The 17,662-nt window shown below is 42.8% G+C and overlaps 1 protein-coding gene across 2 annotated transcripts in view; it reads left to right on the forward strand.

Annotated features, from left to right (window-relative positions):
- ANKRD52 (ankyrin repeat domain 52) overlaps window positions 1–17,662 on the forward strand; it is a 62,377-nt gene that overhangs the window by 29,396 nt on the left and 15,319 nt on the right. Inside the window, exons 7-20 of one of the 2 annotated variants that reach the window (XM_063119826.1) lie at window positions 881–943; window positions 2,421–2,563; window positions 4,271–4,483; window positions 4,630–4,708; window positions 6,205–6,319; window positions 6,595–6,677; window positions 8,241–8,358; window positions 9,540–9,608; window positions 10,760–10,900; window positions 11,790–11,867; window positions 12,692–12,803; window positions 16,260–16,331; window positions 17,094–17,295; window positions 17,478–17,565. In XM_063119826.1, coding sequence (XP_062975896.1) covers window positions 881–943; window positions 2,421–2,563; window positions 4,271–4,483; window positions 4,630–4,708; window positions 6,205–6,319; window positions 6,595–6,677; window positions 8,241–8,358; window positions 9,540–9,608; window positions 10,760–10,900; window positions 11,790–11,867; window positions 12,692–12,803; window positions 16,260–16,331; window positions 17,094–17,295; window positions 17,478–17,565 — 1,576 coding nt within the window. The remainder of the gene's footprint in view (window positions 1–880; window positions 944–2,420; window positions 2,564–4,270; window positions 4,484–4,629; window positions 4,709–6,204; window positions 6,320–6,594; window positions 6,678–8,240; window positions 8,359–9,539; window positions 9,609–10,759; window positions 10,901–11,789; window positions 11,868–12,691; window positions 12,804–16,259; window positions 16,332–17,093; window positions 17,296–17,477; window positions 17,566–17,662) is intronic. The other variant, XM_063119827.1, reaches the window with a different exon arrangement.

A 17,662-nucleotide genomic window follows, 5' to 3' on the forward strand; every position in this document is an offset into this window, starting at 1 on the left:
GGTTCACACATAATGACAGCAAATCATACGTTAATTAATTTGTCCACGATTGCCAGGCATGTTCCATGGCCATTTGAATATTCAACCCCCGATCATACCGATCAGGGATTGCTACATGACGTTTGATTACTATAGGTTAATTACACCATAGTTAAATTATGATTAGTAGTTAGGTTAACTGAGGGTTGTTTAACCCACGATTAACCTATTGGCCCAGTTCACACGGCATGCTGGGCTCACTATGGATTATTCAACCCACAATAATCTGGGTGTGTGCTGGGTGCTATTTTGAATATGCAATCGCTGATGGGTTGCAGAATGTTGTTCAAACCCAGCCATCGCACCAACCCTTGTATAATCCTCGGTTTGTTAGAGGGTTATGCAAAGATTGTTTATCCCTTGAATAACCTCTGATGGTCAGGTTTAGCCCAATCAGGGGTTGAATATTCAAGAAGTTGGTGTAATTAATTAACTACTATTTGTCTTTTTGTTGTTTAAAGTGATGGCAGTGTAATTTGCAGGACAGTTTCTTGTTAAAATGGAGACGCAATATATAATTTGATATACCAAACCCATTATTAGGGCTAAACTGTATACTACAAACAGATGTATCTGTCAATCTGGGTCTTCCCAAGATAGTCAATTTTTTTGAGGTCAAGCTCATTCCATCCTCTTCCCACACGAGCTTGCGATTTAAAAAAAAAATTCAGTACACAAATGCATACACATTTTTTATAATATATATGTTAATGTACACATCTTTGGTGTACATTTTTAGACACGCATTTTTGGATGTATGCACTTTATGCGTGTTTTAGAAATGTGTGCATTTTTCTTTGTGTACATGTTGTCAAACACATTTTTTTTGCTTTGAGGAAAGCATCGCAAGCTCAGAAAAGTATGGATTTCCGACCAATTGCATTCAGGTCCACATTCAGATCCGGTAGGTGCAAATTGTATAAATCCATTTTTTAAAAAATCCAGCAGAGTGAATTTTGCACACATCCCTACTATATTATACAGCAGATACTCAGCCGTCTGTTTGATGGGGCCAGGATGCCCTCCTTTCTGCTGCATGCCTACTCACTGACTGGGTTCACATGACAAGTTAGCATGTTGTGCTAACCTGGACCAGATTGATCAGGGTAGACTGTTTTCTGAAACAACCCACCCTGATAACCCATGGTCTGCAGTAGAGGTTGTTTTACCCATGGTGGGTTGGCCTGTCATCCAAACCCAGACATGCTAACCATCATGGGTAAAGGACATCAGGCAGTGAGAGTGGCATTGACTTCTGCTGCTCTTCCCATGCATGGCCGCTGCTCTTCCCATGCATGGCCGCGATCAGTTTTCACAATCGTGGCCAAACTGCTGTGAGCTCCTCTTCCCCCTTGTCAGCAATAGCCCCTCCGACGTACCCAAATGGCACTTTGGGGGGGGGCTGTTGCTGCCCCTCCAGCTCCTGCCAAGCCCCCAAGCCCTGCTCAGATTGAGGTTTTATTTTGTTGTGGTGGGGTGTGTGTGTGTGCAAAAAACAGGGCTGGGGAAAGGTGGGTTGCTGTTTTTTTGCATTTTCCCAGCCCTGTTCTCTGTGCGCAAATGCCCCCTTTCTTTATTTTTATTTTCAGTTTTTTATTATTCGTGGTTGCGTGCTTCCGCAACTGCAGGTATCCAGAAATATTGGGGCTTGCCTTGGCTGCTCCCTCACTTGTCAAACATACAAGGGAACATTCAATGCGACACTGTAGCAAGGCCATTTTGAATCAGGGCTGGGGGGACGGGGACAAAGGGATCAGCTGGGAAAAGAGTTTCTTTGTCATAGAGAGTCTTTTCCAACAACATCCACGCATTGTTCTCCCCCGCTCCCCCTTCCATGAGCCGAGCCAAATCGCCGTTTCAGGTTACATCCCAAACGGCCCAAAGCTGCTTGATCCTTTTGCTCTTAAGAGAGTGGGAGTGAGCTGCACACTGACGTGCTGCCTCCCTTCTCTGGCATGAAACCTGCTCGGCTAAGCCTTAATATTACTGCAGTTAAAGCTAACTAGGTGTTAACCCCAGTTAATATTGGTACTGATGTAATGCTTGACCACAATTAACAATTGGCAGGAATTCTTGTTCGAAAAAGAGAGTCTGGGGAAAAAAGTTCACAATCCCATTCTCCTAACTACAGTTAACTGATTTATTAATATGACTTCTACCCAAGCCCCTGGCTGGATGAAGAGGCGAAATCTTGCCAAAATCGCCATATAATCATGTATAGGGAAGTGGCTTGGACAACTTTTTGAGATGGCTTTTCAGGCCTAGACTGAGAGCGAGCCCATCTGATGTTGCAACGGAAGCCGTGAACAGAGCTCTACGGGAAATGGCAATCTTGTTCAAATTGCTTTACTGTTCTGGGTTTGTACCTTGTTTCCTCCCAGGGCATTTGGAGGTCTTGAAGCTGCTTGTGGCCCGTGGAGCTGACGTCACATGCAAAGACAAGAAGGGTTACACTCTGCTGCACACGGCTGCGGCCAGCGGCCAGATTGAAGTTGTGAAACACCTGCTGAGGCTTGGAGTTGAGGCAAGTTCTGGGACGGCCCCAGTTCAGTAAACACTACGATGTGGCTAGGCTTCTGTGTTCCTTTCAGGCAGGCACCTCCAGACCTGTACCTTGAAACGTGTGCAGACATAACTTCAGGCAGGTTAGGCTTCCTGTGGAAATTAATTATGCAAGCTCCTTAGGTTACAAAGCTTAATGTGCATGTGTTTAAAAATAAATGTTGAACGTAACTGCATACGGGTACGAACCGTGGCTATTCGCGTGGATGTGGATGCAAAATTGCCATCTGACAGCTGGTATTGTATCCCCTAAGGGTTTCCAGCAGTAAATGGATATGTTTATGTTGAGAGATGGAGTAAAGAGCAAAGGATATGAACAGACCCCTTCTGTGGGGTGTGATAGTTGCCGTGCCCCTCTAAATATTCAGGAATCTTATTTCCATGTGGATGGCCCCGATTCTCTGTTCTACAAGGCATCTTAGAAATCTAGCTCGCTCAGTTCCTGGAATTTTAGGCCTCATTATTTGCTAATGAAGTTGTTGGATTATATATGAGAGGAAGAAAATAGTTTTGCACCAGATATATGGGGCACAGTTGGTTAGTATGTTCCAGCATGGAGAACAAGTTAGGCTCACACTAGAAGCTAGTGATATAGAATTTGCTAGGCAGGCACAGCAGAAAGTATGTGGTAATATCTTGAAGGAATACCAGCACAAGCTAAGTGACTTTTACAGCACAATGCTATACATGTCTACTCAAAAGCAAGTCCCATTTGCAAAACTATTGTGCAAAACAGTTTATAGAGTGATGCCAGTAAAAGCTTAGGAGGCTTTGAAAAACCGATTTCATGAATCAATGGAGGATGGGTCTTTGAGCTATTGGCCATAAGAGCTTGGCCTTCTGAGAAATGGCTCCTTGGTCTTATCAAGCAGGGCTGGTTTTATGATCTTAGATTCTTTAAAACAAAACAGGCCTCTTCCCCAAGGAACTTTCCATCTAAATGTTGATAGTAGCAGAGGCAACAATGAGGAGAAGAGGAGACACAAGAACAATAGAGGCAAATGTTTGGGAATGCATGAGAGACATGTGGAGTTATTTTATTAGAGACCTTTAATTCCTGCTGGATTCTCTCTTCACTAGTATATAAGCAGGGAAAGTGGTCTCTGTGTGTGCGCATTCCACTAGCTTTTTAATTGAATCTCATGGTTTTATGCAGGCTTCATGCTTTAGTTACTTAACTTATCACCTGGCTTTTAATTTTCATGTATGATTTATTGGGTGGAATCTGCTTCCATCAATGTGATTGGGAAAGGAGCAATTCCTCCCCTCTCCCTGACACATCGTGTTTGGGGGCACTCCAGGACAGGTGGCTGCAGAGGGGAAGAAAGAGGGAGGAAGTCCAGCCATGTGAGCAGACTTCTGCTCATAGGACGTTGAATTCTGCTCATTGTATTTACTGCTTGTTTTTTTAGTCCACCTTGTGAGGGGTTGCTCCCTTAAAGATGGGGAATAAATACATGGAATTAATGAAAATGCTACAGATAAGTGTGAGCATTTATTGGGGGAAGACAGACAAGTGCAACAGGTTGCATAAACAGGCAAGAGTATTTGAAGGAGAATCTGTGCAGGTTGCCCAGTATTGGAGTCACTGCTTCCCTCTCTGACCAAGCCTTCTGTACCCCCCAGCATCAAGTATGAAAATGCTGTCTTCAAATGCTTGTTCTTCTAGATTGATGAACCAAATTCCTTTGGCAACACTGCACTTCACATTGCCTGTTACATGGGCCAGGATGCCGTGGCCAATGAACTGGTCAACTATGGCGCCAATGTCAATCAGCCCAATGAGAAGGGCTTCACCCCCCTGCACTTTGCTGCCGTCTCCACCAACGGAGCCCTGTGCCTGGAACTTCTTGTCAATAACGGAGCTGACGTGAACTTTCAGGTATGATCGGTCCAGCTGAATTCAGTCGGGCTTTGAGCGAAATGGGTGGAAATGAAAACTGCTTAACTTCTCGGTGGATTGGCAGGATTAAAGGCAATTTTATATTCTAGGCAGCAGGACTTGCTAACTTGCTTTGATGTTTGCAGAGTAAAGAAGGGAAGAGTCCTTTGCACATGGCTGCCATTCATGGACGGTTTACACGCTCTCAGATTCTCATACAAAATGGTAAGCTGTCAGCTGCCCTCTAGAGACATTTGTTCATGCTTAAGTTTTTACAGTGTTCCTTTCTGACAGAGCTCCTCTTTTCCTTGCAGATTTTCCTTTTAACACATAGAATGACCTAGCCCAGGGGTCCCCAACACAGCCCCTGCAGGTGTCTCCAATGGCAGCCACAAAGGGGTCCCCCAATGTGGTGCCTGTGGATACCCCCAAAAATCCACCTCCTAATTTTTAGATATACGTACATGATTTGTATGAAATGCATGCAACTTTCTAGCAATTATATATAGGCTTCAACAAAAGCGGACCAAATATCCAAATAAGTATGCATTTGAAGGAGGCATCTATATGCCACCAGTTCAAATATTGAAAGCATTGTAAGGTCCTCAATCCATTGCATTAGAGGAGGTGAGTGTTTATCCTTCCAATGTTGTCTTTTAACTCTCAAAAGGGCACAGAGAATCCATTTATGCGGACCATTAGTTAATTTCCATGAAGCAGGTAAATAATGTAAAAGAGCATGTACATCAGTGAATATTAAAGACTGTTCCAGTACAAAATTTATCTGTGTAATAACCTCCGCCCCCAAAAGAAGCAACTACTGGCCATTGCCCAAACATATGTTTAAAAGAAGCATTAGCCATATTGCATCACCAGCATTTAGTTGAATCCCTTATTAAACCGACATTGTGGTGTCACGAAACAAAGGTTTTTGCTGAATAAGATTCAGCCTTAGACCCATAAGACATGACAAGTAGACTCTAAAGTGGCGATCCACTGATTAGGCATTTTGTGGTGGTGCCTACAGCATTTTCTCAAATTCCCAAATGTGCCCACCATTCTAAAAAGCTTGGGGACCCCTGTCCTAGTGTGTGTAGACACTTCAGATGGAGCAAAATGTACTTTAATTCACATACATCTGTTAAATCCTGTATATTTTAAGCAAGTTGAAATTTTTATGTTGAGTTCTGCATTGAAAAGAAAATCCCATTTACTGTGAAAAGGGGTTTTGTTTAAACAGAGTAGTTACATTATTCAATAAAAATAAGAGCCATGCTGGATCAGACCATGGATGCAACAGCACCCTCCCGCCCATGTTCCCCAGCAACTGGTGTATATAGGCTTACTGCCTCTGATACTGGAGTTGGCACATAGCCATGAGGACTAGCAGCCATTGATAGCCTTCTCCTCCTACCCTCATTTAAAGCAAGTTTAACCCCTTGAAGTCCACAATTGTATTTCAGAGCGTTGTTGCTTGAATTACAGGAGCGTCAGTTGACCCAGTGTTAATTCATCTCCTTGCTGTTCTGAAGACTTAAGCACACCAAGACACGACTTAACTAAAATCACCCAAGGAATTAACTGCAGAACCAAAAGAACTGAGAATCATTCATAGTTATATCTAGTCCTTTCCACTCTCTTTCCTGCCACACCAGAGTTGCCCATTGCTTCTGGTCAGCCCAAAGACCAAAGTAAATAATGGATCATGTTTGTTTTTACAGGCAGTGAGATTGACTGCGCTGACAAATATGGCAATACCCCCCTCCATGTTGCTGCTAGATACGGCCACGAGCTGCTAATTAGTACTTTGATGACGAATGGTGCTGATACTGCAAGGTGAGGACATTTCTCTTAAGGTGGCATCTGTCAGGAGGGAAGTGACAGTGGGTGTTACCAGGCTACCACTCTTTTCGTACATACAATTAGTGTGGGTGAGTAATGCATTCATTCTTTTGAGTGGAATGGCAACTGACCTACATTAGTGATTGCAAATACACATTGGGGGTAATAAATGCTCACAACTGATTCATGCAGAGAGAGAAAAAAGGTGGAAATGGGATCAGTGTGTCAGCTGGTCTAGGTAATCATGCTTCTTTCCTTTGTTTTGCCAGGCGTGGGATCCATGACATGTTCCCCTTGCACTTAGCTGTTCTCTTTGGATTCTCAGACTGTTGTCGTAAGCTACTTTCCTCAGGTATGTGGAACCTTTCTTTTCCCTTCACTACCACTTTTAGAGTGGGGTTTGGTTCCTGAGGAACCAGTCCTTTCTATGCATGTGCCTGAATTCAGAGCAATCAATCAAGAAAGCTTGAAGGACAGATAGATGAATTTGGTTGCATTTTTTAATCAATTGGCAGTGCTTTGTGAGTGAAAGCTTAAGAAAAGATAGTTGATGGGACCATATTTTCCTTGCCTTCAGAACAAGAGGCAAGCCAGACAACATGTTAAAAAAAGATTTTCCCTATCCTACTCTGAGAGCGACAGCAGAGGAAAATCTTCCGTCTTGAAGCTAGATTTGTACTTCCTTGTCTAATTTCAGGAATGTATTTTTAATCTGTGTGGAAAGATGTCCTCCCCTCTCCAGTGAATTCTTGCACAAAGAGAACACATGTTCTGGTCTAAAAGAAGTTATTGTTGTTGTTGTTATTATTATTTATTTATTTATTTATTTATTTATTTATTTATATAGCACCATCAATGTACATGGTGCTGTACAGAGTAAAACAGTAAATAGCAAGACTCTGCCGCATAGGCTTACAATCTAATAAAATCCTAGTAAAACAATAAGGAGGGGAAGAGAATGCAAACAGGCACAGGGTAGGGTAAGCAGGCACAGGGTAGGGTAAAACTAACAGTATAAAGTCTGCACAACATCAAGTTTTAAAAGCTTTAGGAAAAAGAAAAGTTTTTAGTTGAGCTTTAAAAGCTGCGATTGAAGTTGTAGTTCTCAAATGTTCTGGAAGAGCGTTCCAGGCGTAAGGGGCAGCAGAAGAAAATGGACGGAGCCGAGCAAGGGAAGTAGAGGCCCTTGGGCAGGCGAGAAACATGGCATCAGAGGAGCGAAGAGCATGAGCGGGGCAATAGTGTGAGATGAGAGAGGAGAGATAGTTAATATGCAAGTTTGCTCATTTTCCAGTCAATTCACCCTGTGTACATGCTTGATTTGAGCTTAATTATTTGGGGTTTTGTAAAACTGGTATACAGTAAGAACAGTGTGGCATGAATGAAGAGGAGCAGAAAGTGTTCATCGCTGTGTGACAAGTAACATGGCACTGAAGGCCCATTGACTAAACACTTGAACTTTCAGATATTGTCCTGGTTCACATGGGCACCAGGTTGCTGATTCAACCCCCCTGCTGCAGTTTCTTGTGTCATCTGAACCTGTCAAGGGTGGCTTGTTAGGGTGGTTAGTAAACCATCCCACAATTCTGCAACTGGCTGTGAGTTCTGGGTGGTTTGTTAACCACCCAACTAGTCGCACTTGCCAGATTTGGACACCACGAGAAGCTGCGCTCAGCAAGGGTAATTATGTGAATTGGACTAGCAAGGACAGGGTGATTAACAAGCCACTGCAGCGTTTTGTCCACTCTCGCTTTGTGCAAACCAGCCCAACACCTGCATAAATGTCTTCATAACAACGAGGGCTACCAGCATGCATTTCCTATATGTGTGAAAAGGCTTATTGAGTTTTTCAGGGACTTCGTTAGCTAATAACCCTGTCCAATCCCCACTTACCTTGCTGTCTTGGGATTCGCAGGTCAGTTGTACAGCATCGTCTCCTCACTTAGCAATGAGCATGTGCTGTCTGCAGGCTTTGATATCAATACGCCAGATAACCTCGGGAGAACATGCCTCCATGCTGCTGCTTCCGGTGGGTGAGTATCACGTCTTGTTCTTACCTTGGCAAGGTATTCCTGAAGACTGCTCTGCATGATCATATTTCCCCTTACCTTATTGGCTACCTTTAGTTAAATGAAGGAGAAAGAAAGGTAAGAGGCTGGGCCGCTTGGGTTCAAATAGGAGGGAATGGATTCCTCCAGGTTCAGAGGATATCCATTGGTTGGAGTGCAGGAAAGGTATTGTAATCAAAATGGGGCTCTTCTAATCCCCAATGTGCAGGGCCTATATTAGGGGGATTCCTTGTTAGCATGAGATAATATTTCTCATTGTACTTCAGACAGGTTGGGGAGAGGCTACCTTTGATCCTGCTAACACAGATAAGAATAATAGGATTCCCTGTCTGCATAGCCATCTTTCCCAGTGGCTCGAACAAGGGATTCTTTGGTGGATAAAGGATGCCTGCAATGATATAGCACTCTTGACAAGTGTGCTTTCAGGTCATCTTTCCCCCCAAGCAGCTCAGCCCAAGGTCTCTCTCCGCCTAAGGTAGGAGAGGACACATGCCGCTGCCACCCCTTCCCCCTGCTGCATCATGCCCCCCCTTCCTTTGGCATTGCTGTGTTGCCTCTTCCAGGGGCGGAGCTGTCTTGACTCCAGCTGCACTGGCAGCAAAACTAAAGGGAAGGGGTGGCGTGCAATGCGAGGGTAACAGAGGGTGGGCAGCTGCTCCAGAAAGCCCTGCCAGCCATTATTTTGCTGAAGCAAATGCCACAGCAGGACAGCGGCTGGCAGGGCTTTCCAGAGCACCCACTGGAGGCGACAGGGCAGCGGGTCGGGAGCAGCACAATTCCCCACTCTTCCCACTTCGCCACCTGATGCGGGCACCTCAGTCTGCTTCATAACGTATGCCCCCTCGATACAAGGATGTGTAACACCAACAAAAATGGTCTTGAGCTTGTACCAGCAAAGCAGAAGCTGTTAAGCTTGCAAAGTGTGCAAAAACCTGGAAAAAATCCCAGTTGACATTGCATGCAAATACAAGTCTAATAGGAGGGTGTCTGCCATGCTATCCAATTCTTCCATTTTGAATATGAAATCCAGCCAAAACCCTTTCTGTCCATTCAGACACTACCGGTACTCTAAGTCACTCCTTGTTTCTTCCGCATGCAATCTCATTGTTCAAGTGCATTCTCTGTTTCCGTCGGTTTCTCTTTAGGAATGTTGAATGTCTTAACTTGCTGTTGAGCAGCGGCGCTGACTTGAGGAGGAGAGATAAGTTTGGAAGGTAAATTTAGAGCACTGTACCTTTTTTCCCATGAGCTAGGAAGAGCTGTAGGTGAGCGGTAATGAAAGTTGTCCAGAGGTTGAAAGCTTTGCACTGGGTTAACATGGAGCTGCTTTTAGTGGTGTAACTCACTGTTTTTAAGCTGCTGCTGAGCTTAAGGGGCTTGTTCACATCTATATTTTTGCCCTACCAAACCCAATGTTCCTCTGTCAGGCTTTATAATCTCTGCCTTAATTCTCTATTTGTAAACTGGCACTTACAGAGCAACCCTTAGAACAGAGGTGGGGAAACGTCAGCCCTGTGGGTGAAATCCAGCCCTCCTGCCATCCCAATCCCCTGACAGCCCCCCCCCCACACACATATCCCTGACTGCCAATTATTTGGTAGTTTTTCTTCACCAAATCATCTTTGACCATCACTTTCCCATTCACCCCCTTTCTAGAGGCGAAATCCACCCTTCCTGGGATCCCAATCCTCTAATGTCTCTCCTTTTCTGGCCGCTAATCGTTTCATGTTTTTCCAGCGATTGCATGCTAAAAGGTTGAGCTGCCTCTCCCAGGGCTTAGTTTCTAGCAATAAAAGTTTTAAGCTAAAATATGCTCGTATTGCAGGTATTTTGTGTGTCCCCCGTCCCGTCCCCCGAGCTTCTCCAGAATGCAATTCTGCCCTCTGGCTGAAAGGGGTTCAACACCCCTGCCTTAGAACATGTTTGTGAGGACGAGCATGTCAGAATTATAAAACACCTTTTATTACATGAGGATCATGTAATAAAAGCGCACCTGCTTGACATGCAGAAGGCCCCAGGTTCGATCCCCGGCTTCTCCAGGTAGGGCAAGGAAAGGAATCCCACCTGAAATCCTGGAGAGCCATTGCTGCCAGTCAGTGTCGACAGTACTGGGCTAGATGGACCCACGGTCTGACTCAGTCTAAGGCAGCTTCATGTGTTCCTAAATGATGAATGTGGTTCAGGCTCTCCATTCCTTCAGTCTGTTGGTTTAGGTAATGCCACACTTTGGCCCTGCATTGATCTAGAACCGGGGCCAGTTTACTGCATTGGCTTGAGCTGATCCTGATTTGCTGTGCTGTTGATATTTTGTATACCATGTAAGCCACAGTGCCCTAATCCTCCGTTTCTCCTTTTTGCTATCCAGGACTCCTTTGCACTACGCAGCCGCTAATGGCAGCTATCAGTGTACGGTGACGCTTGTCACTGCCGGAGCCAGTATTAATGAAGCTGACTGTAAAGGCTGCACTCCCTTACATTATGCTGCTGCTTCAGATACTTACAGGAGGTAGGAAAAATAAGTAGGGGATTTGCCTAATGCAGGAACAGCCATGTAATTTTCTCACCAGAAAGACCAGCAATAGAAACTACCTTTTTATTGCTTTCTATCCCATAGATTTGAAGATAGGGGATCAATTAAGCACTAAAGCTTTCATTGACTTCCATCTAGCTGAAGTGATGATCATGGCACTATCTGCCCAAATGTTTAGAATTCAGACTCTAAAATAATAATAACTTTATACTGTAGATCTTAAAATCATAATCAGTTTAGGACTCTCATGAGTTTGCTTTCTGCTTTTTGGACATACTGCAGACATTCTGATTTTTTCTATCAATGAAGACTAGAAACGTCTGCTGGATTAAATTTGAAATTTAACATTCTCGGGCCGAGGAAATTAACTTAATGTCTACAGGCGTCTTTCCTCTATCTTAAGTGATGAGGGCTGATGAACTCTGAAATTGGAAAGAGAGCCTTTGGTTCCTGGCACATTGTATAGGACTTCTTTTCAGATCATACTTGGCTTGTGTGAATTTGTAGGGAAAGTTTAGGAGCCATTGAGGTCAACAGGCCTGATCCGCTGTGTAGTACTGGGTCTCTATAACTTGTTCTGATTACCAGATACACATACACATTGTTTTCATGCAATTTATTCTTGTATAGGGTTGCCAAGTTTGTGATTTCTTTGGAAAGGGGTATACTTTGTCACACGATCAGGACTCTGTCTCTACTCCAGCCTTCCCTAATTTGGTGCCTTCCAGATGTTTTGGATTTCAACTCCCACCAGCCCCAACCAAAATGGCCAGTGGTCAGGAATGCTGGGAGCCGGTGGGCACCAGGTTGGGGAAGGCTGCTCTACTGTGTCTCAGCCAAATTGATCTAGTTTCCCTCCTTGCAGAGCTGAGACTCATTCAGGAAACAGCCATGATGCTGACGAGGAGCCACTGAAGGAGTCACGACTGAAGGAGGCAATCTTGTGAGTAGCTCATCTGAACACTTCTTGGCATCCAGTTTTAGGAGCTCAGCTGTCACCTTTCCCCACTTTCCTTTTATCAGCTGGCCTGGCAGATTGAATTTAATGCAGCACGACTGGTTTTAGGGCCTTGAAGACCACATTGGGCCCTGTTTTTACGCCTGCTTTGGGAATGTTTGGCTCTCTGGTGACTCTCTGTGCTTGTACAGCACCCATTGCTAGGTCATTCCATTATTGTGGCTTAATTTTTTCAGTAATTAGCCTTTTACCAAATTTGGGTTTGGCTTCTCAACTTTGGAACATGCCGTACATTCTTTTTAAAAAGATGCTTCTGGAATCGGTTCATTCTCCGGCTATTGGGCGGTATAGAAATGTAATAAATAAAAATAAAAATAAATAAATTCTTTTACGCGTTTTCCTTTCTCATGATTAAAACCTGTTTTTGAATTGATGTTGTAACGTGCCCAAATGTCAGTTTGACACAGAGAGAGAATTAAATTGCTGTTTCTAAATCTTACGTGTGTAATTCTTGCACTGAGATATACTGCTGGTGCAGGGGAGAACACAGGAGTCTCGCTTCCTGCCCAGGTCTCTGCCTTGGGTTGAAAGGAATGCTTTATGTGAGTTTACCTTGGAATCCAGCTGTTCTGTCCGGTTGTGTATTTCTGTATTGGGGTGAGGAGCTCCTTTTCTTCACTGAGAAATCTGACTTATGAAGTGCTGTTGTGAGAGCTTTCAGAACAAACCATGGCAAAGTCTGGGTTTGTGCAAAAGCTTTTAGGTCCTCTAGGTGCATGTTATGCCTAATCTAATTACATTTGTTTCAGTTGTTTAGAGTTCTTATTGGATAATGGTGCTGATCCATCTCTCCGGGACAAGCAGGGATACACTGCTGTTCATTACGCAGCTGCCTACGGCAACAGACAGAACCTTGAGTTGGTAAGTTTGAATTGGGGTTTGAGTCATTGAGTCATTTATTTATTTAATAGCCCACCTTTCTGCCAGAAAATTGCACTCTGGGCAGCTAACAGTAAAATGCAGATTTAAAAGCAGAATCTTAATTAAAATATGTAACATAAAAACAAATAGATTTAAAACACAGCAGTAAAGGAAATGAACAGCACCAACCAGTTAAAAAACCCTTCAGCCACAAATCAGCCTGAATGCCAAAGGCCTGCCTAAATGAAAACATCTTTACCTGCTGGTAGAAGGACAACAGAGAGGGAGCCCATCTAACTTTCCTGAGCATGGAGTTCCAGAGCCTGGGAGGGGGCACTGAGAAGCCCTCACTTGTGTCACCACCAAAGGCACTTCTGAAGGCAGTGGTATTGAAAGAAGGGCCTCTCCCAAAGATCTTAAAACCCAGGCAGGCTCATATGAGGTGATGGCCTTTCAGGTAGCCTGGTCCCAAGCCATTGAGGTCTTAACAGATCGTAACCAGCACTTTGAACTCTGCCTGGAAACAGATCAATAGCCTGTGACGAGAGAGTTATATGCTCCCTGTAACTGGCTCCAGTCTGGACCAGCTGAAGTTTCCAAATAGTCTCACACAGAGCGTGTTACAGTAGTCCAAACAGGATGTATCTAAGACATGTGTGACCATGGCCTGATCAGACACCTCTAGGAATGGACGCAGTTGGTGCACTAGCCTCAGCTGTGCAAACACCCTTCTGCCCACCTCCAAAACCTGGGCATCCATGTTCAGGGCCAGATACACCCAAATGGCGAGCCTGAGTCTTCAGGATGAATGTAACCCCATCCAGCGTAGGTTGAATCCCTATTCCCTGATCGGCCTTTTGACTAACCGGGAACACACCTGTCTCATCTGGATTAAGCTCCAGTTTGATCTCCCTCGTCCAGTCCATTACTGGCATCAAACACTGATTTAGAATTAGAACATCTTTTGGGGATTTAGATGGAAAGGAGAGTTAGAGTTGTGTATCACCAGCATACTGGTGGCATTGAACCCCAGAACTCTCTTGCAGTGGTTTCATACTTTCTTAAATCAGCTTCCAGACTAACAAATTTAGGTTGTAGTACAGGACAAAGCCTTAGTAACTGGCAAGTGGAAAACTACACATACGTTCATCTAGGACCAGTGGGCATAGCAAGAGTCTTGGACACCTTAGCTTTTCCAGTGCTCCTTTTTATCAAACATCTTAAGTTCTGTCGGTGTCACTCTTTTTTATATATATATACAAATTTTATTTTATTTTGACATTTTTGAAAATTAACACTCTATTTCTCCCCCCCCCACTCCTACATGCAATAGTCCAAGCATTCAGTAATTATAATAAATTAAGACAGAAAAATACAAAATACATTATTCACATGGACCAGAGAGACCGATATGCTACAGGCAAAGTGTTATGAAATTAAGTGTTACCGACATACATAATAAATTGATACCAATCTGTAGCGAATGTATCGTGTTCCCTACTTCCTTTTGCCAACTGTAACTTGTTTGTTAATTTTTCAGATAAGGCAATCTTCCAAACCCGAGTCCACCAGGCATCCAATGAAAATCGTTTTAGGTCCTTCCAAAATTGAGCTATAACCAGTCTGGCTGCCGCCAACAAAAATCCAGCCAATGGCTTAAAGGAGCAGTTTTTGTTGTTTACCAGAAATAGTCCTAAAAGTGCCAACTCTGGTGTTCTCTCCCACTGCTGTCCAAGTATCTTATCCTTTTCACCAAAGACTACAGTCCAAAACTTTGCCACTTTTACACAGGACCACCACATATGCTGGGTGGTACCTGGTTCCTTACATCCCCTCCAGTTTGCCTTGCGGGTTTTTCTGAATAGCTGAATGCCGCTTGTATGGCTGACACACTTCGCATCCCAATAAGTTTTACAAAATCCACATATAAAAATATGTAATCAGTCTTTCCTCTCTTATAAATAATAATGCTGGGAACATTAAAAAAGTACTCCCTCACCAAAAACAAAATGCAACTGTGTTAGAACAAAACAAAACCCAACAGTAACGTTAACTGAAAACATTTGAACAGCTGAGTAGCAAAACCACAATTGAATACAGAGCGTACAAAAGCTTTTTGAACAGGAGAAACAACAAATTAGCGCAAGTCAATATGCAAAATGAACAGATATAAAAATGGTGTTAAAAGCTGTATGGAGATTCATCTGGGAGGTGCAGTTACCACCTGCTAGTATAATTACTTGCAGTGAGAAAACACTTCCTGCATTGCATACATTTTTGTTGTTGTTATAATTTTTATTAACACAAATTAAAATGCATCAACATCACATTAAAACAATCAATCAAAGAGGAAAAAAAGAAAATTAAAAAAAATATTACATAAATTTGCTCAACTGTTAACTTTTGTAATTTATCATTATTCATAATCAAACAATACAATTGCTCCCCTTCACCCTTTGGGATCTATTCCTGCTTCCAAAATCTCATTACTTCTTCTGGTGGTGGTTTTCCACTTCCTTTAGAGAACACATATACCAGGAACTGTTTCCAAATTCCCTCAAATTCATTCATATTTCTTATGCCTCCTCTTTTATATTACATGTCAATTTATCATTAATGGCAATATCCCAAATTTCCTTATACCATTCTTCAATACGATAATCTCCTTGGACCTTCCAGTTCCTAGATATAATTAATCTTGCTGCTGTCAGCAAATTTGTTATCAATTCTTTAATTTCTTTATTACATTTTAAATCTCCATATAATGATAGTAATGCCACACTAGGTGTCTCTTCAATCTCCATTCCAACAATTTTTTTATCTCATTAAACACTATTTTCCACAATTTTTGTACATATTCGCATTCCCACCACATATGTAAATACGTTCCTTTTTCCCCACAACCTCGCCAACAATTTGCTGAATACAGCTTATTTATTCTGTTTAATCTCACTGGGGTCAGATACCACCTCCATATAATTTTATAATAATTTTCTTTAATTCTCACTGACATGTTTCTCAACACTCTTTGTCTCCATATTCCCTCCCAACTCTGTTGCCCTATCTGTACCATCAGATCTGTTTCCCAAACCATCTTCCCCATATTCTCTGTCTCCCCATTCCCAACCAGTATTCTATATATTCCACTCGTTAAACCTTTTATCCCTTTATTTTCTCCCTTTTCCTTTTCTTTTTTAACAATCAGCTCCTCAAATTTTGTCAATTCTCTGCATTCACCATTATCTCTTAACCATTTCTTCGTCCATTGTTCCAATTGCCAATAATTTAACCAGGTTAAATTCTTCCCCTTTAACGCATTGCATACATTAAGGTATATGATTAGTCTCAACATAGAAACATTTATGCCCAAAGATACCTTCAGAAAGATGGTAAAATAATACCTTTCCAATGTGCCACTGATACATTGAGAATGGACCTTGTGTCTTTTTATTGTAGCTCCTGGAAATGTCTTTTAACTGCCTGGACGATGTGGAAAGCACCATTCCTGTCAGCCCTTTGCACTTAGCTGTAAGTATATCTGTCATAAACCTGGATTTTCAGCATTGTGTGTTGTATCTATACTGTAAAGAGAACTGTTTGTACAATTACAGTGATTATCTTTCGAGTGCCAGGGTTCTGCTTAGTACAGTGAGGAGAGAGAGAGAGAGTATAAAATCTAGGCAAACACCAGAAGGTTGAATCCTCATCGGTTCTTCTAGACTGCAACCCTAAGCATACCTGATAGGGAGTAGCTCCATCAAACTTGGTGACATTTTTTTATTATTATTATTTTGATATTCTTTTTATTTTAAACATCACCAACACAGACATCACATATAATACATACAAGCAAAGGTATACATAAAACAACTACACTTACAATAAAAACATTTAAGGGTAAGGTTTAAGTACATTTTTTGGCCCTCTTCATGCCAGAAATGCGAACTAATTTCTAATTACCATTTATATGTCAATCAAATTCAGTTCTTTCTTATGACTTATCTGAGTCTCATGCATTGGATTCACAGAATCATAGTTCATTTCTCTCTAATCCATCCTCTTTTCCTCTCTTTCCCATCTTAATACTTAAATCCACAAACAAATACATAATTTTTCTCTATCTCCTTCAGATGTTCTATCAAAGGTTTCCATTCCAGCATAAACATAGTTGTTGACCTTTCTCTCGGTGGCATTTATTTTTTGAGTAAATGCGTTTAGGATTTCGCTGGATTAAGATTTTGCTGAGAGGCAAACCATGCAAATCTAACTAAACGTTGGCATTCCTTCCAGGCCTATAACGGTCACTGTGAAGCCCTGAAGACACTTGCCGAAACCCTGGTGAACCTGGATGTGCGGGACCACAAAGGGCGGACGGCTCTGTATCTTGCCACGGAGAGGGGCTCCACGGAGTGCGTGGAGGTGCTCACCAGCCATGGTGCTTCTGCTCTTGTGAAGGAGAAAAAGAAGAAGTGGACACCTCTACATGCTGCAGGTGAAAGCATGGCACTTCCTGTGTTGTGACGCTCGCTTGCCTTCTCCTGGCTGCTCTTGTAAGCAAACAGACCTTGAGCACTCACTGGGTCCTTGCTGAAATGACAGTTTGCGAAACTATTAGGAGAAGGGAAATTGGGTGCATAATTATTTATGTTGTCCTTCCTCTTACGTTTCTTACAGCTGCCTATGGGAACACCGATTCCCTACATCTTCTCATTGACAGTGGGGAGAGAGTCGACATCACAGATGTCATGGACCTCCATGGACAGTGAGTTTCCACTGATTTATGAATGCTAATCCCTCTGCTTGTTTGGGCAGGAAGTCCTTCTGTTCCTGAAGACAAGCAAAGCTGTTTGCGGCTTTGT

This window comes from Elgaria multicarinata, chromosome 3 (genome assembly GCF_023053635.1).
Source record: "Elgaria multicarinata webbii isolate HBS135686 ecotype San Diego chromosome 3, rElgMul1.1.pri, whole genome shotgun sequence".
Taxonomy (NCBI): domain Eukaryota; kingdom Metazoa; phylum Chordata; class Lepidosauria; order Squamata; family Anguidae; genus Elgaria; species Elgaria multicarinata.